This window comes from Pipistrellus kuhlii, unplaced genomic scaffold (genome assembly GCF_014108245.1).
Source record: "Pipistrellus kuhlii isolate mPipKuh1 unplaced genomic scaffold, mPipKuh1.p scaffold_m20_p_5, whole genome shotgun sequence".
NCBI lineage: Eukaryota > Metazoa > Chordata > Mammalia > Chiroptera > Vespertilionidae > Pipistrellus > Pipistrellus kuhlii.
Window position 1 is genome coordinate 57,392,126 of NW_023425551.1, and position 24,164 is coordinate 57,416,289.

General features: G+C 37.5%; 1 protein-coding gene across 2 annotated transcripts in view; it reads right to left on the reverse strand.

Moving 5' to 3' along the window:
• The window catches only part of ADGRB3 (adhesion G protein-coupled receptor B3), a 692,295-nt gene that overhangs the window by 367,706 nt on the left and 300,425 nt on the right, over nucleotides 1-24,164 (reverse strand). For both annotated transcript variants that reach the window (XM_036414772.2, XM_036414773.2), the window contains exons 9-10: nucleotides 23,790-23,896; nucleotides 7,192-7,386 (exon numbers count right to left, since the gene is read on the reverse strand). In XM_036414772.2, coding sequence (XP_036270665.1) covers nucleotides 7,192-7,386; nucleotides 23,790-23,896 — 302 coding nt within the window. The remainder of the gene's footprint in view (nucleotides 1-7,191; nucleotides 7,387-23,789; nucleotides 23,897-24,164) is intronic.

The window sequence follows — 24,164 nt, forward strand, 5'->3', positions numbered from 1 at the left end:
GCTGCAAGGGCATGAATGATCTAGCCCTTCCTATCCCTCCACGTCTAATTCACTATCCTGCCCCCTATCTTGCCCCTGCTGTTTCTATTACAGATTCATCAGACTTCTTCATGCCCCTAAGCTCCTTTGTGTCCACCTCTACAACACTGTCCCCTCCCTTCCATTGCTCTATTTCTAATTCTTTACTCAGATAACCCTTTCCTGTTTTTCATGTCTAGATTTATATACAATTTCCTTAAAAAAAAAAGGCCTTATCATATCACCCTCTCCCCAAGTATATTAGGTCTGCATATTTTCTTCCTGATCTTGTACAATGATGATTTTTATTTTTCATTTCCCAATATCTTTGTCATTCAGGCTTAGCATCCAACCCACAGGAAAAGTCAACAGCCAATATGTAGAAGTAATCAACCATGAAACTATGATGTGAAGAAAAAGGTTCTATCTACCACAAGGGGCCCTTGTTCTCTGCTCTGATAGTGGGCTTTCCCAAACACAGGGTGAACTGGCATGACAGTCTGACTCCACTCCACTCACCATCATGCACAAGCGCCTCTGCAAAACTACCATGCATTCACCACAGATGAAGAATTGCTCCTTCACTCTGAGGTAAAAGAGAGGAGAGTAATGCAGGCAGGCAGCCAGCCAGCCAGCCGTATAGCACCCACTTACAGGATGACAGGGGACAAACATGCAGACTCAGAGTGTTCTTTTAAAGTATATCACAATTTTAAATTATGATGCACTTGTATCCATTTAGGGCTTTTTTCTCTACCAGGTTATAATCTAGTTGGGCTTATTTGTATTTTGTTCACTCTTGTGCCCCTAGTGTACAGCATAAAGCATAGGACAATATACACACTCAAATATTTCAATTCGATTCCATTCCTACTGTATATAGAATCATTGGCTAGGCAATGAAGGAATGAAAAATCAGTAACTAGTCTTCATCTAATTTGTACCTCCTCTCAACACCCTCCCCTGCCCCATCTTCAGTGCCACCAGCGTTCTTATGAAGCCTAGGAAAGGAACTACCACACTTATTTTTTTTAATTATGCTCTTTAATTGATTTTTTAGAGAGAGAGAGAGAGAGAGAGAGAGAGAGAGAGAGAGAGAGAGAGAGAGAGAGAGAGAGAGAGAGAAACATCAATGACAAGAGAAAATCATTGACCTGCTGCCTACTGGGGATCGCCTGCAACCTGGGCATGTGCCCTGACCGGAAATCGAACCAGTGACCTTTTGTCCCTATACTATGGTTTAGATCTTTTATCTAGAATACCTGCCCAAGCAGCATATCATCTAACCATGGGTAATTAGAAACTATCAAGGATTCAGGAAGACAGAAGATTATAGTCCAGGGCAACCCTAGCAGGATTCAGGGAACAACATATATCAAGAATATGATTCAGAGACAAGAAACCAAGCCACTGGAAAAGCAGGGGATACCTGGGGGACAAAGCATTGGGGTACGAAGGTTGGGGAGATCAGGAGTGGGATCCACAGCAGGCTGGATGACCTGAACGGGCTGAGAGCTCTGCCAGCAGCCCTGACTGGCCCAGTTTGACCACTGCAATCTGGCAGATCTGGAGGAATGTGAGAGCAAATTATTAAAGTAAATATTCCACACACTCCTTAGTTTAGGGGCAAAAAAAAAACAAAAAAACAAACAAAAAACAAACATACAAACAAAAAACAACAACAACAACAAAAAACCAAACAGTCTTTAAAAATATTTCTTTTTCTTTTTCTCTTAGTCACAAATCTGATAGAAACCAGAAACTCTGACTCATTTTAAAAACAGCATGAGGACATTGATTGATCCAGGAATCTTTCACATTAATCTCATTGATCTGTGAGATTTCCAAATAGCTTGGATGGACAATTTTTACACAACACTGCCAATATCTCCATGTCAAACTGAAGATCAAGGGCTTTAGCAAGGGGTAGCAGAGTGGGTTTTCTTTGAGGAGTGGGTTTGCATGGGAGGCTGCAGGGAAAGAAGCAATAGCCAATGTTCTGTGCTATGGGGTATGAACTTGGTCTTGTTCTGGGGCTCTCATTTAAAAACAAGAGGACAGAAAGTTAGTGAAACTAACACAATTAAATATGCTAAATGATTTTCCCCCCAGATGTAGCTGGCAATGAGGAAGTGACCCATCACCCAAGTTTGGGCAGGCCTGGCTGACACATCAGAGTCAGCACCTGTGAGAATCATGTGTGAATTACAAGTTTACCCCTGGCAACACTACAGGCAGAAGCCATAGCAGGTGCTTTCCCTGGGGAAGAGGCCTGGCACCTGCCTCTTTGCTAAAGGGAAACTCTCACAGGCCTTCAGGATTCCCTATTCTAAGCTGAATAGTGTCTGCCCCCAAGTTCGTTAACTTGAAGCGCTAACCCCCAGGACCTCAGAATGTGAGAGTATGTGGAGACAGGCCTCGGGAGGGGTAATTAAGTTAAAATGATCCAATCCAATAGGTGTTCTTATAAGATGACATCGGGATACACAGATACGGGAGGCGGGGGGGGGGGGGGGGAACACGCGGGGGGGGGGGCACAGAGAACACAGCCAGATGGGGACACAGGGGAAGGCAGCCATGGGCAAAGCTAAGGTGAAACCACCTTGCACTTCCAGCCTCTAGAATTATAAGAAAGTAAATTTCTGTTGTCTAGGCCACATAGTCTGTCTTATTTGTTATGGCAGCTCTAGCAAACTAATACATGCCCCAGTGATTTTTTTTGATTCTTACCTGAGGATATGTCTTTATTCATTTTAGAGAGAAGAAAGAAACAAAAGAGAGAGAAAGGAGGGAGGGAGGGAGGGAGGGAGGGAGGGAGGGAGGGAGAGAGAGAGAGAGAGAGAGAGAGAGAGAGAGAGAGAGACTGACTGACTGGTGGCCTTCAATATACACCCTACTGGGAATTGATTGAACCTGCAACATTTTCATGTACTAGACGACTCTCCAACCAACTGAGCCACTGAGCCAGGGCTCTCCCAATATTGTTAGTAATAAATGGAATCACAATAGAAAACTAAACTTCCTGTAAAGACATTGTGTTAACCCCAATCTCAATATTTTATTGACTCCAGGAAACAATGGAGGATTCTGAAAGGACAAAACCACCTTTCAGATGTTTTACTGTGCTTTTAAAAAAGAAAACCACAACCATTTATTCATAGTCTATGGCACTTTTAGTTGACAGGCTGCACTATCCTATATAATCCTATATAATAAGAGGCTAATATGCAAATTGACCAGTGGAATGACCAGTCGCTATGACATGCACTGACCACCAGGGGGCAGATTCTCAACTCAGGAGCTGCCCCCTGGTGGTCAGTGCACTCCCACAGGGGGAGCACCACTCAGCCAGAATCCAGGCTCATAGTTGGTGAGCACAGTGGCCATGGTGGGAGGCCTCTCCTGCCTCAGCCAGCAGCACTAAGGATGTCCGATTTCCTACCTAAGTTGTAAATCCTCAGTGAGACATCCCCCTGAGGGCTCCTGGATTGTGAGAGGGCACAGGCCAGGGCTGAGGCACACCCCCCACCCCCCAGTACACAAATTTCATGTACCAGGCCTCTAAATATATATGTGTGTGTGTGTGTGTGTGTGTGTGTGTGTGTGTGTATATATATATATATATATATATATATATATATATATATATATGTATATATATATGTATATATATATGTGTGTGTGTATATATGTGTATATGTATATGTATTTGTATATATGTATGTATTCTTAAAACATCTTTCTTTCCCTTGTTTTGCCCACCTGATTGCCACACATACTTTGTACTCTCCTATGGAGACTGTGAGCTCCTAGCAGCCAGCAGCCATCTGCTGAAGCCTGTTCATGGTAGGCTGTACTCATGTTGATTTGTGAAGCAAGATTTGTTACTTAATATCTCACCCATTTAAGGACGTTATTTGGCATCAGGTTTCTCATTTTCACCTTTAGAGTAAGGGCAAGGTTTAAATACTGACAAGAAAGAGTTGCTATTTGTACAAGGCTCTCTCTACCACAGAGAAACAACAGGGAATCCTCTCAGGCTGTTAAGCACCAAAAACAGCATTGGAGCAATTGTCAGCTGGGTGTTATGGTCCTGTTCAAGGCCTGGTTCCCACTGTGCCAGGAATCCCAGGTATTGATTTAAGCTATTCTCTTCCTCCACATAGTCTCCAGCTCTCAAATGGCCCTGCAGTGTCAACCTCAAGGGCTGATGATTCTTGACTCCAAAGGAAACAATGACTCCCATTTTCCTTGACATTTGTCCTGCCCTTCTCCTCTGCAGCGAGAGGAAAGGGAAAAAAAAAATCAGCACCATCCTTTCTTAGTCAATGCCATGACGGGCATCTGACCTCCCTCTCTTGCCAGAGGAGATACAGACCACCCCTGTATGGGCAGCAGGCGCCTGTGGCCCAGGGATGCTTCGGGCTTTTGCTCCATCAAGGTACTGCACACCTTCCGGGAAAATCAGAGCTACATTTTTTGATCTCTTACTACCTGCAACATGCTATGTAAGTTTTACATGGATTATTTGTCCTCACACTGGCACCATAAAGTACCTTTATCCCATATAATGGAAGAGAAAATTGAGTCGCGGAGAAGTCCAGTAACTTATCTAGCATCATCGACCTAACAAGTGTTGAAGTCACGACCTGAAGCTCAGAATTCTGCCTAGAGGGCAAGCACGCTTAACCTATACCCTCCACTGCCTTCCTGCTTCCCCAACTATGTCAAGATGGCAATACAGTTCCAGCCTAAAGACTGCTGGTTCTATAAAGGGAAGTAGACAATTTGCAAATCAAGATGAGTTCAGTTTGTGCCTTACTAAGCCTGAGATCCTAGCCAATCAGAAATGGCCAGTACCTTTGGAAATAGGAAACTGAAGTTTAAGTTAGGTACATGAGATATTAAAGAAGGTGATAAACTGGAGTTCAAGCAAAGACTATATGAATATTTATAATATAATATAATATAATACAATATAATATAATATAATATAATATAATAAATATAATATATATTTTATGAAAATTTTTTGAAAAATATAAAAATTTAAAAAAGTTCTCTGGGATTTCAGAAAAGAGAAAGATCATTTTCACGTGGCGTTAGGGGCTTGCTGGTCTGGCATTCAGTAAGACTTGCTAGAGTTGGGCAAGGATTTTGACCTGTAGAGATGGAAAAAAAAAGAAATCTAGAAAAGGAAGGCATACCACGTGCCTGAAAAGACAGTAGATACAACAACAAAGGAAACACAGCTCCTGCTGTGAAGGAATGACTAGGACACGATTTGTGCAGAATATGGATGTAAACGGAGGGCTAATGAGAGAGTAGGATGGAAATGGAAGAACCTATTTCTGATGATGCCAAAATGGCAACAAAACAGTCAGCCAAATGGCTCTATTTAGTCAAACCAGCTAATGTGCATGACTAAGCCTTTGGTTAAACTAATTGCACATTGAGTCAATGTACTGTAGGGAGCAGTTCAATCAAAATATATTCTCCCCCAAATCTGCTAATCTCAGTGGCTTGAATTTTACTACCTAAAATCTTAAAGGCCTACACTCTTGAGAGTTGGAGGAGGCCCTAGAGATTACTTAGAGCACCATTCTGTCTGACGTTTCACCCATGATCACATGTCTGAGGAGTTTTGAAATTACATTGTATTATGTCAAGGACTTCAAATGTCATTTTTTAATGTAAATGCTAATGAATAGAAGTATTCCAGAACTACAGGGAAAAGCTGTACTTGACTGAGTTTATTTAATTTGAAAATTATGAAACTGTTTCATTTTTTTTTTTTTGTAAAGAAAAAGGTACCTTTGAAATGCTCAAATGGTGGTAATCTCCCTACCCTACCTCCCAAAGTACTTTTACAAATAAAAATGTAATACCGGCCCTGGCTGGTGTGGCTCAGTTTGTTGGACATGTCCTTTGCACTAAAAGGCTGTCGGCTCTATTCTCTGTCAGGGCACATGCCCAGGTTGCAGGGTTGATCCCCATTAGGGGGCCATATATATGTGCAGGGGGGAAAAGGATTCCAGGACACTGGTGATATGATATAGAATGCAGCTCCAATAATTCTCAGAGCTATTACTTATAGCAGAATATGCCTATATTTATTTAATATATGTGCCCCCCCCCTTTTTTTTTTTTTTTTACCAATCAGGGTATCAGTATAATTCATGAATGACTCCATACTTCCAAAAAGCTTTTATTTTTTTTTCTTCCTCTCCATAGCTGATTAAAACAAAAACAAACAAAGCAAAACAAAACCCTCTGCATTCTCCAAGGGAAATGCAAATAAAACTCCCAAATGAAGAGTAGGCTGAAGGAAAACTACCTGATCTGGGGATTTTGCCAAACCTTTACTTTAATGAACTTTAGGCAGAGAGATAGAGGGGACATTAAGCTAGAAATGCAGAAATAGACTCAGCATTCTTGGCAGGAACACATTGTAGCCTACAGCACAAAAAGAGTTAATCTGAAATGCAAACTAGAGTTATATTAAATGTGCTTTGTTTGCCAGTCAACAAGCATTCTTTTTAATGGCCAAGACAATCCTGAAATTGGGTACGTGCTTAAACTTTATTATGGAAGTAAATGAGGCTGCTCTAGAAATCTCTCATTACAGGAAAAATATGCTGTGAGGATTTAGCGAATGTCGGGCTTTCTTATCCAAAACAATTCTCTACCTGCCTGACATTTTCAGGCAATGGTTCCACAAGATTAAATACAGCCTTCCCCCTTCTAGTAGCAACAGCTCAAACAAAACTTAAAGTCTGTCTTCTTTGCATGTTATAGTTAATGTGCTTTCATTATGCTTAATGTACTTTTAATAGTCTCCTATGGCGAGATGGTGATATTAAATGTGGGAAGGAAATATCCATGATACAACCTTGAATTTGCTAGAGTGCCTTTTATCAAAGGGCTCAATGCACTCCCCACACATTCTCATTCAGGATCTCCTTGAGGTGTGTTATGAGCATTTTATGGTTAAGGACACTGGGGTGTAGACTGAAGGAATCAAGGTCATTTTCAGAGCTCACACCAAATATAACCTAGGAACTTCTGTAACCACGAGGGTGCACTCTCTCCTTCCTGGCTGCACTGACTTCTTTGGGCCAAAAATTGATTGCATCTTCACCAGTTTTTTCCTTCATGGGGTTTCTCCCTTACCTGGACACCATCCGAGGCAGGGATGTAACTTGCCCTTTTAAATGTGTCTGTCACATTTCTGAGGATTTCCACAGACATCAGAAGATCCCCTGCATAGAAATTTTTCCTCTGAGTTAGATCCAACAGTGTCTTGGTCACTTGGGACATCCCGTCCCCTGCCAGCATTCGCTGCCCCTTAGCCAGGTGCTCTTTAATCTGGATGACCAAAAAAATACAGAATAAATATCAGAATCTTCATTACTATTTATCTGCACATCTTCATCAAACAAAAACATTTCAATTGGAGACTCAACTTTAACACAGCTTTGCAACACGTGGGTGGATTTCAAAACTGCCCATTGTGCGTGTCCCACATTCAACTTGTATATCCAGCATGCGGAAACTAATTAGAGTATATACTTTATATTGGGCAGGCTTGCTTTTATAAGGGCACACAATTCTACACATTGGAGAAAGTGTGATTAGCATACTTTTTTTTAATTCAAGTAGAAATAAAATATTACTTTTGCATGTGGTAAACAGGGAGATAGTTTAGTTAGGTGTGGTCAGAAACGGGAAATTATAAATACTTCAAGATTTCCAGTTTTATTGACATGCCAAGCTTAATGTTTGCCTTATCTCTTAAAATAAACATATCTTTTTATAGTAGCAAAATTAAGTTGTCACAAGGGCATTTTAGCTTTAGAACATATCTATAACTTTAGAGATCTACTATGACATGACTGAAAGTTGGATTACTTTAGATTTTTATAAAAAAAATAAACTATAACAAAAAAATAAGACAACAACAAAAACAAACAAACAACAAAAAATACCCCAAGGCTCTCAGCTAGGTCTTCAGCAGCAAAACAAACTATTAAGATGCAAGGCTTAGCCCAGCTGGAGTGGCTCCGTGGTTTTACCTGGATCTATGAACCAGAAGGTTCAGGTTTCAATTTCTAGTCATGGCACATGCCGGAGTTGCAGGCTCTATCCCCAGTGGAGGGTAAGCAGGAAGCAGCCAATCAATGATTCTCTCTCATCATTGATGTTTCTATCTTTCTCTCTCTCTACCTCTTGGAAATCAATAAAAAATACATTTTTTTTTAAAAAAGATGCAAGGCTTAAATTAGTCTGATGGCCAGAGAAATATGCTGTCAATTTTCATATTTGCTTATCTCATAGTTCAAGGGAAGAAAAACATCTTATAGTGGGAAACAATGGTAATGTTAGAGAGAGTAAAGCCATAGCAAGGATTCACCATGCTTTTGTTTGTTTACTAAAAGGTTAATCCTTATAATCTCATTGCTAAATTTGTGATAAAATTAATGTATCAAAAGTTCATGAAATAACCAAGAACTAACACACCAGAGAAATGCTTGAAAGGGTAACCTGTAATAATTGTAATGATCAATTTCCCATTAAGATTCATGCCAACAAATCCTGTAAACATGACAATCAATCTGAACTAATCCACAAAGTTAGAAGTTTTCAAAAACATGTATAAAACAAAAACAAAAACAAAAAAACCAACATCTTGCCACTTCAGATATTTTACTTTTCTTTAGTCTCTAAAACTCTGTCTAAAAATATTTTGGTAAACTAAAAATCTTTAGCCATACTCTATTTCCATTATTATGCTGAAAGACAACTTATTTATGTAGTTTATTTCTTTCCATTTTCTTCTCTTATTTATCTCTTGTCTCTCCTCAGTGGCAGCCAATCACTGATTAAAGCCCAAAGGACTGGTATGATATCAATGATCAGCCCTTGCCTATCTCTTCTCTAATTTATTGATAAATATTTGTGACTTTCTGTTCAGGCCATGTGTTCCTTAACTTCATGTGTTTACACTGGCAATCCTGCCCCCTCCCTTACATCAATTCATGTCTATGCACCACTCAGATTTAGTACTGGTTCTTCTAAATATTTAAACGGAGCTGTCTCTTATACATCACTGTATCACACTGAATTGTAATGATTTTTTCATATGTCTTTCTGCCCCAGTCATCCTTCTGAACATGGGAGTAGGTTCTATCCATGACTTAGAAAACAGCACCATAAAATCTGTTAGAGTTGATTAAATCTTTATGTCTTAACTATACCTTTATGATAAAATGCAACGAATGATCTTTGAAGCCAGCAGTGCCCAGGTTTTTATTTAAACCTTGCTACTTATCATTCTTACAATTGAATCCATAGGAGACTCACATAGCATGTCTCCTTTGAGATTTGAAAACTATGTCTATGTCATTAAAATATTTAAATGTCATTTTCTTAATTTAAATGAAATCACATAAGCTTAAGATAACTAGCACAAGCTACTGCATATCAGGAAAGCTTCTTGCCTCACCATTCTCTGCGTGCCCTACATGATCCAGTTCCTGGGACACCTTTCCCCTCATTCACTGTGCTCTAGTCACTCCAGTACTTAAATAAAATAAAATAAAATAAAATAAATATACACACATATATATATGTGTATATATGTGTATATACATATACATATATATGTGTGTGTATATGTGTGTGTGTGTATATGTTTTATTGATTTCAGAGAGGAAAGGAGAGGGAGAGAGATATAGAAACATCAATAACGGGAGAGAATCATCAATCAGCTGCCTCCTTCCCACAATATTGGGAATGTGCACTTGACAGGAACCAAACCAGGACCCCTTCAGTCTACAGGCTGACACTTTATCCACTGAACCACACCTGCTAGGGCTCTCTGGTCTTTTTGATCTTTCTTAAGCACACGCCTGTCTCAGAGCCTTTGCACTTGCATTTTCTTTTGCCTGTACCAGTCTTCCCACAGAGATCCATTTCTTTTAATGCACTTCCTCCGAGAGTCCTTACCTGACTCCCTATCAAATATGATACCATGGCCATTCATCTTACCCTCCCTCATTGTGCTGAAGCTTTCCTGTCACTGTGTAATCTATTTCTTTACTTATTTTTTTTTTGCATATTTTCCCCACATCCTGCCATCCTATATAATAAAGGTGTAATATGCAAATGGTCATTACTTGGTGAAGTGTAATGACCTACCTTGAAAGGAAGGACTGGATCACAGATCAGCAGGAGGGTGGGGCAGTGGGCAGAGAGCTATAGGAGGGTAGCAGCAAGCTACTGGCTACAAGTGGGCAGTGGAGAGCTACAGGAGGGGCAGGGAAGCAAGCTATGAGGGGGGGCAGTAGGAAGGGGGAGCAGGGAGCTACCGGAGGGCGAGGCAATGGGCAGAGAGCTACTGGAGGGTGGCATTGAGCTACTGGCAAGCTACTGGTGCGTGGATTCGTGTACAGGGCTATTAGTTAGAATATAAGCCTGGTGAAGAAAGAAACTTTATCTATACTGTTTATTCCTACAATCCCAACACCTAGAAGATATACACAATATATTGAATAAAGTAACTGAAAAACTCAATCAATCAAAATCCTTCTATGCTCACATTAGGTATAGGATTAAGCAAGGCATACTTGAAAGCTGCCTTAACTCGCTCATCAGCACAGCCCATGGCAAACACTGGTATCAAATAGTATGAGAAATTCCTGGCTTAAAGAGACAGTGCAGCTTCTGGGCTTGAAACTGTGTGGTTCAGTAGGTAGAGTGTGCAGCAAGTTTTAAAGTGACATGAAGTTAATTGGGTCTCACCTAGAAAATGTCATCATAGTCAGCCTTCAGTTTTATGCTGATGATGCAGATCCCAGCCATGATGCTCAAAGCCACAGAGAATTAAATGGCTCTCCATTAGGAAGAGATAGCATGGCTGCCGAGGTAAACAGCCTCTGACAACTTCACATCGGCTCTGTATCTATTTTGGCAACAAGTATGCATGCCTGTGAAGGATCTAATTTGCTCAGATTTCTAATGTATCCTTAATTTCAAAGAAAAGCATCACAGTATTAGAATCTTAAGGAATAAAACATTTAGAAGCATTTCCTGTTTGCAGTAAGAATAGTACAGAAGGCACTGGGCGGCTCAGCTAACCCGAGATAGGAAAGCAGTCTTTCACTTCTGGGTCAAAACCGAATGTGGGCCCCATCAGTAGTAAATCAACGCCATCTGACAGCTGCTCAGCAGGCTTGTTCAGAATGAGTTGTTCTCAGTCTAGCTCTATGCAAACTCCAACCCTCACAAATGGCATTCATTTGCATCTTTTGTTGGTGGAAAGCACCCAGAACAAATTCATTGAATAGCTGTATACACTAGTGTAGACTATTGGTAGCAATTATAAAGCATACCAAGAGTGTTCAGCTAGGATAGGCATCTGTCCAGAACATACTTAGTTGACTAAAAATCCCAGTTTCTTGACTTTCCTTACACAATACATGTGCACTGTAAAAGGTTCTCCCCTTAAAACATGCCTACTTTTTCCTAGAATAAAAAATTCAGTTTTATCTACAGTCCTGTTTTTCTCTTTTCTGGATTATGAAGAAGTAGAATTAAGATTGAGTTTGTTCAACTCACCTTTTCTCTGTTTCTAATTGTCCTTTATTCGCATGTTACCTCTCTTCCTTTGTTCTTATCTCTATGCTATAACTCTAGGTTATACAATTTGAACCTAATCCGGCCTTTTTTCTACAATCCTTCCCTCTCTCAATAGTATGGCCTGATACTGTTTTTCTTACTGAAATACCAACTTTTCATGTTGCTACTCCCTTTCAACTATTGTGTTCTCTCTGGTTCTCTTCAAAATAAAAATCAGAAGTATGAAATCTGATTTGAACCCAAGTATTTATCTCCTGAATATTCTTTCTGAGACACTTACTAGTACAATATGTTTATAGAGCAGAGGAAATCTAAAATCTGGATTTAGATTGTGGTTCTATTATTTATGACACAGGATCACTGGGCAAACTACTTGCCTTTTTCCTAGCATCATTTGATTTATCTATAAAAAGAAGCAAATATCATCACATGGTTGTTATAATCAATGGGTTACTGCAAGAGAGAGGTTAAAAGTGGACACTCAGAGTCCTTCCTTTCTTCTCTTCTCATTTTCAATTTCTAATTCCTCTAAATATATTTAAATTTTAAAACAACTATTGGAGGTGCTATGAATACCCATGTTTTTTCAGATGAAAAAGTACAGGCTTAGCATGGTGAACTGCGTTCTCCAGAATTGTCCAGCCCTAAATTGTTCCATGATTTGAGTTTCAGCGGTTTGATTGTAGAATCCATGCTCTTAACTATCACCTGTTTAGCTCAGGTTTTGTATAGTGCCTTGGTTAGAAACTGTCAAGATGTTTAAATATTTAAAAATAATTTCCAATCACATTTATTTTCAAGGAGCCATGGAATCTTTTTCATATATATAAAGAATTTTAGAAGCAAGAGAATCAAAGCAACTTGTCAGGCAGTTGAGATATTGCCAATTATTTGAGTAGTACCCTGTTTCCCCTTAAAGAAGACAGTGTCTTATATTAATTTTTTTCTCCCGAAGTTGCGCTAGGTCTTATTTTCAGGGGATGTCTTATCTTTCCATGCTCTAGGTCTTATTTTTGGAGGATGTCTTATTTTTGGGGAAACACGGGTAGTTAATTTTGGAATATAATGTATGCATGTTGCTAAAGCCAATTACCAATCAATATCTATATGAAATTTCTGTAGGTAGTTTTCTACGAGTAGACAGAAACCTCCTCCTGGATAAATCAAGAATTCTATTTCAATTGGGTTATATTTTGTAGTTCTCTTAATTTAGTCAGTGAAATAGCTGAGGAAGGTTTAAGAATTTAAGTATTTCCTTTAGAATTATAATTGTCAGTAATTAGGACTGCTCAGCTTGTGGTATTCAGTGGTTTTGCTCCAAAGGACAAGCCTTAACGTCTCTGTGTCATTCACATTGAATACTGTTGACAAGATCTCCAGTGAAAGAAGAAAACTGGCATCTAAAAATAGTGCTGTTTATAGTCCTGGCTCTTTATCGAGAGAGATTCAGTGAGGGTCATGGTTTAAAGAGTAGGTGTGGTTTCTGAAATAACTTTATTCTTTTCACTTTATGCCTCCTACTGCCAGTTACAGTTGCCTCTCTTGTGTGAATCCTAAAAAAAGTTAATCGTAGTCACTGTGCAAATGACACAAGTTTAAACTTCATATATTTATATATTATTTTCAGCATCACTCCTACAGTCCATCTGTAAGGTATATAAAAGGCTCTCAAAGATCTTAGTGGCTTCAACTAAAAGATAATTATACAAACAATTTCTTTTCATAAAGCAATAATCTAAATATACATCTTTTGCTTCAAGTTCAGACCTCTGTCATTTTCTAAGACCAAAGTCATTCACTAGATGCTGTCACCAGGAAAGATCTATCTGGTGTCACCAGGAAAGAAAGATATCACTCTGTATGGAAAAGAAAGTCTACCCTTTGTTTCTAAAACATAAATAGTTCTTAACTTCCTCAGCATTTGATATGCAGAGCTTGTGTTCATCCTGGAGCTGGCCGAGGGTTAAGAGTTCAAATTTGAGGGATGATTTTTATCAAGAGACAATGCTATGGATTTAGGAGCGTGGTGGTGGGTGGTGGGTGGTTGTGGGTATGAGTTTCTACATTTCTAACAAGCTATCAGGTGCTGCTGATACTTTTGGCCTTCAAAAAACAGTCTGGCTCTACCAAATGCCTTTTTTTTTTTTTTTTTTTTTTTTTTTTGCACCTGCATCCAAGTAGCTCTTCTTTTGCTAGAGGAAAAAATCACAACTAAACTATCTGTACTCTAAGTTCTTTATTTCAAACCTCAGTATAACATAATTTTGGCAACCCCAGACACACCTACCTCAAGCTTACCTTGGTCATTTCAGAAAATGACATCACCATCAATGAAATATACTGTATTTTTAGGCGTATAAGATGACTTTTGAAACGAAAAAAAAGCCTGCTCAGACTGGCCAGAGCCAGAGAGGCGGTCTATTAAAAAAAGAACTGGTGTTGCCTCGGAAGTGGGGGGTAGTCTTATACAGCGAATATAGGCCTAAACCTATGTTTTAACTGTAATATTAGGGGGGGGGGGTCATCTTATAAGTCCTGTCGTCTCATACACCGGAAAATACGGTACTCATTCAGTCTTAATCAAGGATACCACCACCTCTCACCTGGATTACTGTAGCAGGCTTTCCGGGTTCCTGTCCTATCATCCTACAGTCCATTCTCCATAGAATAACCATATACCCTCTTTTAATTAGATTGAATCACATCAGTCCTCTACTGTAAATTGTTTCCCTTTGCACTGAGAATAAAATCCAAACTCCTAGCAAAGGTTTGTAAGGCACAGAATAAACTTTTCCTTACCTAGTTTTCCAAACTCATCTCATGACAACCTCTTTTCAGCTCACTACTCTGGCCACTGGATCATCTTGTCCTTCCTTAAAGACCCGAAGATTTTTCCTTATGATATTTTCTCCACTATTTGCATATCTAAATCCACCTCATCTTTTAGGTCAGGCTTTTATTTTTAACTTTTATTTTTTATATATTTTATTGATTTTTTACAGAGAAGAAAGGAGAGGGACAGAAAGTTAAAAACATTGATGAGAGAGAAACATCTATCAGCTGCCTCCTGCACTCCCCCTCCTGGGAGTGTGCCTGCAACCAAGGTACATGCCCCCAACCAGAATCAAACCTGGGACCCCTCAGTCCAAAGGCCAACACTCTATCCACTGAGCCAAACCAGTTTCAGCATTGGGTCAGACTTTTAAAGGGCATTTCCTCATAGAGACTTCAGTGACTATTTATTTATTTTAAATCTAAAGCAGTTCCCAAACATTATTCCCTATGCTGGGACTTTATTAATTTACTTCAACATATATATTAGTTTTTGTAATTATTTAAACCCTTTCCTACTTTATTTTGTATTTGTTATATGTGTCACCTTCAAATTGCACCCTTGCGTAATTGCACTGTACTGCACAGAGTTAAAGCTCAGTGAATATTTGTATAACAAATTAGTGGGTAAATAAAAAAATGGATGAATGATTGAACAATATTATACACTTTCCCTTATAATATATTTTTTTTTACTTTGGCATTTTCAAGAATATAATTCTCTGTAGAAAAATATCCTATTAAATCATCCAATGAATAAGTTCCAAGTCAGTGAATTTAATGGCTAAAACTAATTCTAACATTTCTTCTATTTAGTCACAATAAATACACAACTGAGAGAAACTTAAAAATCTCCTGGGTTTATGTTATAATCAGTGATATGGTATGAATTTCTTTTTTAAAACGAGGAAAAATAAGCATAACTGTTAGAAGTATTTTATTATATATTTATACAATAGACTCCCTTAAAATGCCCTAGGAAACAGCATTATATGTATCTAAAGATTTTATTTTTTATTTTTTATAATAAAGTCAAAATGTATTGGTTTAGTAGAATGTAATAATTCATGAAAGGTCAATTAAACATATATATATGTAAATTACTAAAAACCATAATCTTCTAGAGCACCAGAGAGCTACGAATGGGATAGACTAATTTCCAGAAAGAGGAGATCCTTTCAGAGGTAAGCCAACAATTTCAGCTGGTTTCCTCTTTTTTCCTTGGGAATGTTTGCTAAATCTGGGCAAGAAGTGAGGAGGTGTAGCTCAGGCAGAGGCCCATTAGAGCAGAAAGAGAAACTTTTTCGGTTGGCAAGGGCTGGAGAAATATACAAGAAATGTAAGGGCCTCTACAAATCTTGCTGGGACTTTTCTCCAAGAGACATTTGTTGAATTCTTGAACTATGTAGGAAGTTGAGGAATTATGATGAAGACTTTTCAGCCACAGAATGACATTTTCTCCATCCTTGTAAATAGACATTTGACAATAAATGTCTAGTGAGAAGAGTCCAGCTTTAAGCAACCAGCTGAACTTCTCCTTAAGCTATCTGCAGCATTTGAAGTTACCAAGGCAGAAAGCTGGGGCACTGAGCTGGGACCTTTTGCAGAGCAAAGCTGAATCTTCTGCAGTTTTTCAGGGTTGATTGGATGGGTACACACAGGCTCTCCATCCAAAAGACACAATGGTAAAAGAGGATTAAGTAAATATATTTTTACTAAAACTGCAAAACGGCCTTGACTCAGACCAATTCTGATTGCATTGAAATACCAGCTCCTCACTGTAGTTAGACAACTAAGGAAGGGAGGAAAGCTTTTTGGTGGACATGAAAATGCCGGAAGTTCTGACAATTTGATACAATGAGTGGCATCCAATAAAAAATTACTAGGTATGCCAGATGATGTGACTGACAAAACAAAACAAAAGCTAGTTTACAGATTATCCTGATATTACATGTAGCTGTTAGGGTATTAAATTGACTATGGTTAAAATGGTAAGAAAATAGAAGGGGAAAAAGATAAAATAGACTTCGTCTATTTTTTTTTTATGGAGAATTTTAAAAGAGTTGGAAAGTTAAAAAAAATGTATATTCTACATCAAGAATTAGTGATCTACAACCTGGGGGCCAAACCGCATTCAATAACTGTGAGGTATTATCATTTGTTGAACAATTAATGAACTCATAGTTTTATTCAGGATCACCTGTTTAAAAACAAAACAAACAAACAAAAAAAACTTTGGAATTGTGATGCTGAACTCAGAGGTTCAGATCCCCAAACCTCTAACATGTGATCCTGAATAAAACTGCAAAGATTCCATCTATTTTAAAGGATGTTCTTTCAACTTTTCTTTGGCATTCATGGGTTTTGCAATGAGTGTCTGAGCTCTAGAAGTGAGGACTCTGACAAACTTTTGAAATTTGTTAACAAGAAAAAACAGGCACTCAAGTGCTATGCTTTGCATATTTACAAGAGTAGCCCTTTGTCATGGAGGGCCATGTAATTACAAATACACGTATATGGGATGCCAAACTAATATTGTGATTAGTGATAATAATAGCTCAAATTTATTGAATGTGTACTATGATAACAATTGGTATTTGTTAAATTTGTTTTTATTGATTTTAGAGAGGAGAGGAGAGGAGAGGAGAGGAGAGGAGAGGAGAGGAGAGGAGAGGAGAGGAGAGGAGAGGAGAGAGGAGAGAGAGAGAGAGAGAGAGAGAGAGAGAGAGAGAGAGAGAGAGAGAGAGAAAACACATCAGTGATGAGACAGAATCATTGATCAGCTGCCTCCTGCACACCCATACAAGAGATAGAGCCTGAAACCCCCGGCATGAGTCCTAACTGGGAATCAAACCATGACCTCCTGGTTCATTGATTTAACACTCAACCACTGAGACAAGTTGGCTGGGCACACCTCCATTTAATTGGCCTTCTGTGACCTCCCCATTGGTATATTTTAAGAACTCTAATGCAATTATAATGTTGAGCCAAGGTTAACAAATTACTGATCTAGCTTTCTTCTCCTGGCTTTAAAGATCCCTTGCTGTATTCCAGTCATACTGCACAACAGAAAGCTTGCAGAACAAGTAACTCCTGACTCTCTGGCTCACATCAGCTTAATTGACAGATATTCCAAAATTAAAATAATCTGCTGCTGGACCATAGTACTGGGTTATTTGTTTCTTAACTGCTCATCTAAAACAAACAAACAAAACAAAACAATGGTCCTGGCCAGTGTGACTTGGTTGAGCCTTCCATTCCAGATCAGATCAAACGCCTAGATTTCAAGCTCCATCCCTAGGGGGGAGCCCATGGATGTTTCTCTCTCCCTCTCCATTCCTCTCTCTTTAAAATCAATAAAAAATATTTTTAAAAATTACACATATTTTGGCTCTAAGTATCTGTAAACAAAACTATGGTGACTATTGTTTTCTTTCTTTCTTCTAAATAAGCTGCAGTAATAAAAGGTATTGTCCTCTTTTAGGCAAGGTGCTGGGCATTTGTGCAATGAGGAATGAAGTAGTAACCCAAAATGCATGTGATACATGAAGTGTTTTGTAGCAATGGAGCAAAATTCCCCTGAAAGATAGAAAAGATGACGGTAACATAAAGCAATCCTATTCTCTTTGTTTCTCTCTCCAACTCTCTCTTCCTGTTCTCCCATCCTCACCCCCAGGTATTCACTTACTATCCCTAGCTCTCTCTCCTAATGAACCACCATAAAAGTAGAAGAAAACAGGAGAAACAAAAACAGGACTCAAGCTCCTTGACATCTCTTCCCATAAATTCAAACTTCAATGACTATGTAGGTAGATTATTGCTCCAACTCCTGTCTTTAAACGTTTGTTAATGAAAGTTTGAAAACAGAAATAGGTTTTAAGAAACAACTTAAAAGAGAACATTTATAACCAACTTTTCATATTTCCATGTGAATAAACTTCTATTAGAATATTATCTTTGCTTTTTCTCAGTCCCCATCACTCACTCCACTCAGGACAGGAAGAGTAACTTATCTGTCTGATTCATCTAGGAGAAAGCATTAGCGTACCTGGTTCAACTCCTTTTGCTTTAGACAGCTGTCTACTTGTCAAGGGCATACATTCTGCCAGTTCTATGTAGTCTGTCATCTCTCACGTGTGTGTGTGTGTGTGTGTGTGTGTGTGTGTGTGTGTAAAAGAGGCAGTATGAGAAAATAAGAGAGAAGAAGGAGAAAGAGGAGGAAGTGGAGGAGGAGGAGGTGAGGAGCAGAAGGAGAGGAAGGAGGAGGAGGAGGAAGAATAGAGAAGGAGAAAGAGGAGGAAATGATGATGATGATGATGAAGAGGAGGAGGAGGAGGAGAAGGAGGAGGAGAAGAAGCAGCTGCCTGTGATTGTCCAGGTATACCAGAAACAAGGTGGATCTGTTTATTTAATTTCCGAAAAGGCTGGCCCACTTGGCCACAAAATTCAGCCATTTTCTCAAAATAGCTTTATAAGTAACAAGTATTCTTAATTTTTTGGACTACTGTGCCTAGTTCACAACAGGTTCTGATATTATTTCTACCTTGTCTGGTATAAAATTTAGAAAATCACCTAAAACTAAACACTAACTGAGGAAAAATATAAATTTTTCAATAATCCCACAATATTTAATATTTTATGTCTGTATCCTCAAATTTTTTATAAAGAAAACCTGGATCAGAGTGTCTACTTTTGTTTATTTTTTAAAAATGTGTTCTTATTGATTTCAGAGTGAGGAAGGGGTGGAGGGGAAGAGAGAAATATCTATGAGAGAGAAACATCAATGGGATGCCTCCTGCACATCCCCTACTGGGGATCAAGTCTACAATCAAACCAGCAACTTCCTGGTACATGGGATGATGTTCAACCAACTGAGCCATGTTAGCCAGGCTAATTTTACATTGTATAATAGACTAAAAAACTTAGTCTATTACTGTATATTAATAAAATATGTATGTAAAATATTTTAACCTATACATATATACATATATTATACTTTACATGTGAAATGATTAGAAAACATAGATCTACCTATCCTATATAATAAAGAGCTAATATGTTACTTAGAAGGAATAGCAGAACAATCTTCCAGACGACCTTATTTAAATCTCTATGAAATTATCAAATAATTTCATAAAGAGATGTCATAATTTCTAAATATTTTAGGGCTAGAAAAATTTTACATGATGGGTAATATATATTAAATTTATGTGGTTAAAATTCGTAAACATTATGTCTAATGTATCACCTTCTCAGAAATTCCAGCTGCTGGTATCTTTCTATTGATAAGAAAAGTGGCAGAGTCATTTGTTATAGAGAATACACATAATCTCTACTATATGCTTAGCATTGTGTTAGGTACTAGAAAATTAAGATAAAAAAACATGGTTTCTGTCCTCAAAGAATTCCAATAAAATATCAATACAACAGATTAGTGATTTTATGTATTAAACTGATTAATGACCCCATTTTGGCTATCGCAACTGATTTATAATTATAAAAGTTGATAGAACATACTGAAGTGATATTTACTGTTGATAAAATGTCATTTAAAACTTAGTCTATATTAATAAAATATGTATGTAAAATATTTTAATCTATACATATGTACATATATTATAATTTACATGTGAAATAATTAGGAAACATAAATCTACCTATCTTATATAATAAAGAGCTAATATGCTACTTAGAAGGAATAGCAGAACAACCTTCCAGACCACCATCTGGAGAACCTTCTGGATGAAGCAGGACTGTGAGGGCCGAGCCCCTTGCGCGAATTTTGTGCATTGGGCCTTCAGTTTTAAATAATTCTCTGAAGTAGGTGACATTGAATGAGCTTTATAAATATAGATGTGCAAGAAATGAAATTTCTCAAGGAAAATAAAAATGTCTATGCGTCAATCCATTCATCTATCCATCTACCTACCTACCTAGCTATCTACCTATCTAACCTACCTACCTACTCATCCATCCAAATTTGAATATATTTTTTAGATGTACAATTCGAGTTAGTAGTATGTTGAGTTCTAAAATTGTACTCTTATTAATATAAATTTTTTACCATATCGTTTAATTTACATATGGAATCTAAAAATATTCAAAATTACTGAACAAACAAAACAAAATAAAAAACAAATTCACATATACAGAGACCAAGGTTGCCAGAGATGAGAGGGGTTGGGTGATGGGTAAAAAAGGTTTAGAGGAATATAGTCAATAATGTGATACGTTTGCACAAGGACAGATGATTATAAGAATTAGTAGGTGAGCACACTGTAAAGTATAACAATGTCAAATTACTGTACTGTTCACTGGAAACTAATATAACTAATGTTATATTCCAACTATACTTACATAAAGAAGTATAAAAATAGAAGTAAAAAAGAGACCAATTTTAACTCAATGCACTTTCTGTACACATAGATATGAATACCTTCTAGTTACACAGCTCTTTTATAACTTGCAAACATTTCTCATATTATATCTCATCTACTGGTCCTCAAAACCTCCAGAGATGCGATTTCATTTTGCAAATATCAAGTCAAGACTTGAGTGAGATCATATGACTTTTTCAAAGGACACACAAGCAGAAAATTTAGGACAGATAGAATCAAAAGCTGAGGAAGTAGCCTGTGTCTCCAGAAAAGAGGGTAGTCTTTTCAATAACTGTACCTGGGATGGAATGTTCACTCTTTGCCTCATGTAAGTGTATTGCTCCCCTGCAAATCTTCAGTTTCTTTTTAGGGAAACTGAGGCAGGGCAATCACCTTGCAGGTTCTTGTGAACACTGGAGTTAATTTATGCAAGTGAATGCCTGGTATTTTGTAGGAGATGAATACACTGAGGCTGCTTTTTATTCTAGAATATCACACACTTGATTTATGGTATGCAAGTCAACAAGAGCATATACACATTGGCTATCAAATTATTGACTGATTTCTATGGGTTTTAAATTCAAGATCATTTCTTCTGTTTCACAGAATGTTCCTGTTTCTCTCCATTATAGGATCACTTGCACTTAGAGAATGCAAACTCATTTAATTATTAACATACAAACACTGAATTTGAAAGTAAAAATGTTCTACAAAAGAGTAATATTAATTTCTAACAAAATTTGTGAGGATTTATGATTTACTTAAGCCATGCAATCATTCCCATTTATTCACTGCCATGAATAAATAAGACCTGAATATTATTAAGATTAAATAAAATAAACAAAGTCTAATGTCTAAAATTAGAGAAAAAATAAAGTTCATTAAAATATAAATTCATAAGAAAAATTTTGGTTCTACCTAATTCTGAAATATAGGTCTGAATATTGACAGCAATTAATGAAAGCAACTTTGCATTTCATATTCTTACATTTTATATTTTGAAATGAAGTTATATATTATATTCTGTGATTATATGTGTGTATTGTCTCAGAAAAGTGCATTTAAAAAAACCTAACAACGAAATGCTGTCAGATATGTTTATAAACCAAATCATTAATAAAATTGGTGATTATTTGACTACATACAATCTTATATCTATTATTTTGATTTTGACAGAAATAAGATGCAGTGAAGCCAAATATAATTGATTACTGACATGCACATAAATCTCTCTCTCTCTCTCTCTCTCTCTCTCTCTCTCTCTATATATATATATATATATATACACACCGTATTTTTTGGCGTATAAGATGACTTTTGAAATGAAAAAAATTTAACCAAAAATCGGGGGCAAAAGACCAAAATTGCACAAAAATTACCTGCAGATCTTGACTGCAAAGTAAGTCTTTTCTTTGAAGTGGGGGGTAGTCTTATACAGCGAATATAGGCCTAAACCTATGTTTTAATTATAAAATTAGGGGGTTGTCTTATACACCAGAAAATACGGTATATGTGTGTGTGTGTGTGTGTGTGTGTGTGCGCGCGCGCGCGCGCGCACATATATATGCATTTATGTGTAATCAGCATTTATGTGCGTATATCAGCATTTACTATTTACGTGCATATACCTAACATATAAATGGACACACACACACACACACACACACACACACACAATAACAAAAACAGGGCTCGCCCAGCTCTAGGGCTGAGTGTGTTGACCTATAAACCAGGAGGTCATGGTTCTATTCGCAGTCAGGGCACATGCTGAGGTTGTGGGCTACATCTCCAGGAAGGGGGCACATGGGAGGCAGCCATCATTGATTCTCTTTCATCACTGGTGTTTTTATCCCTCTGTCCCTCTTCCTTCCTCTCTGAAATCAATAAAGTTATATTTTTAAAAATAAGGTTCAATGTAGGCAAATAATCATCAAATGAATTGCTGACTTGGTAAGTAAACAAAAATTAGCCAGCATTTGTTTTTCAGATTTTTAAAACTTGCTTTTTTTCTGATAAATACATTTACTTTATTGAAAAGTGTTATTATTGTTTGATATTTCTCCATCCACAAGAAAGAATGTTATTTAGTTGTGTGTGTGTTTTTTTTTTACGAATTATACATATTTGTGAGCAAGAGTGAGAAAATAAACCAAAACTAAAGTACAACAAAACATAAAGCCTCTTAACTAAGTATTGTTCCTGCCAGTGTTCAACTTTCCTATTGTCTTGTATTCAAATTTTGTTCTAAACCTCGTAATGTTTATTCATGTATAAAGTTCATCTTGACTGACAGGGTGAAATGATGGCAGTATTGGAAAAAGACAATTATTTGCACTTGTAAAATACCAAGTAGTTTAACTGTGCTCACAATATTCATCCATTATACTCTGTGGGAAAAGATGGCTATTTTTAGAAACTTTGGCCTTTGTAATCTTGTGCGAACGATTATTGGTTTTCCCTGGTGCAGTAACACTGTGATTTTGTTCATACCTTAATGTCAAAATGCAGTGAGAAATTTGATCCGTAAGTGACACAGCCTTATCAATTCCTAACTACTAAAAGTTAAAGAATTTATTTTAAAATAAGTTTTATATACTATTTAACACAGATATGTGCCAATCATGAGAAACAATCTTATTCCTATAGATAAAACTGAATACCAGAGTTTTTCCTCATGCCTGTCAAGGAATTCTTTTATTTAAATAGCTGGATCTATAAAACTCAAATCCTAGGAACCAAACAGTTTAGCACAAACTTATAAATATTATATTAGCTTACTATCACATCTTTTTTCCCTTTAGGCATTATTTCAGATTTTTTTTTTTTTTAACAATTTGATTGTACAGCAGAAGGTTAAATTCTCACACAGCGATCATTAGCAAAAATAAACAGAGCAAGTACTAAAGCTGGCTTTGCACCTACTGAATGCTGCAAGTGTCTGTACTCATTTGATATGCATCTTGCAAAGCTCGGCTGTTCCCAGAAGGCCACTCCATGAAGACTGAGAGAGCAGCGTCTGCTAGTGGTGCCTGTGTGTCACAAAGAACAGAGAGAAGCTTTATAACAGGGATGCTAGAAGGCATGGCATAATTGTGAGGCAGACTCAGAAACGGGGTTTGTACATTTTTTTCTTGATTATTTTTGTAATGCTTATCGGTCACTCTGAGAAACCAGGGCATCAGCAACATTTTCTAGGTCTCTTCATTGGCTCCACGTATGAAGCATTAAAATTGTCTCATTAGCTGCTTACTGGACATACTTAGTTATGGACATAGGACAAAAGCATGAGTTCATAAG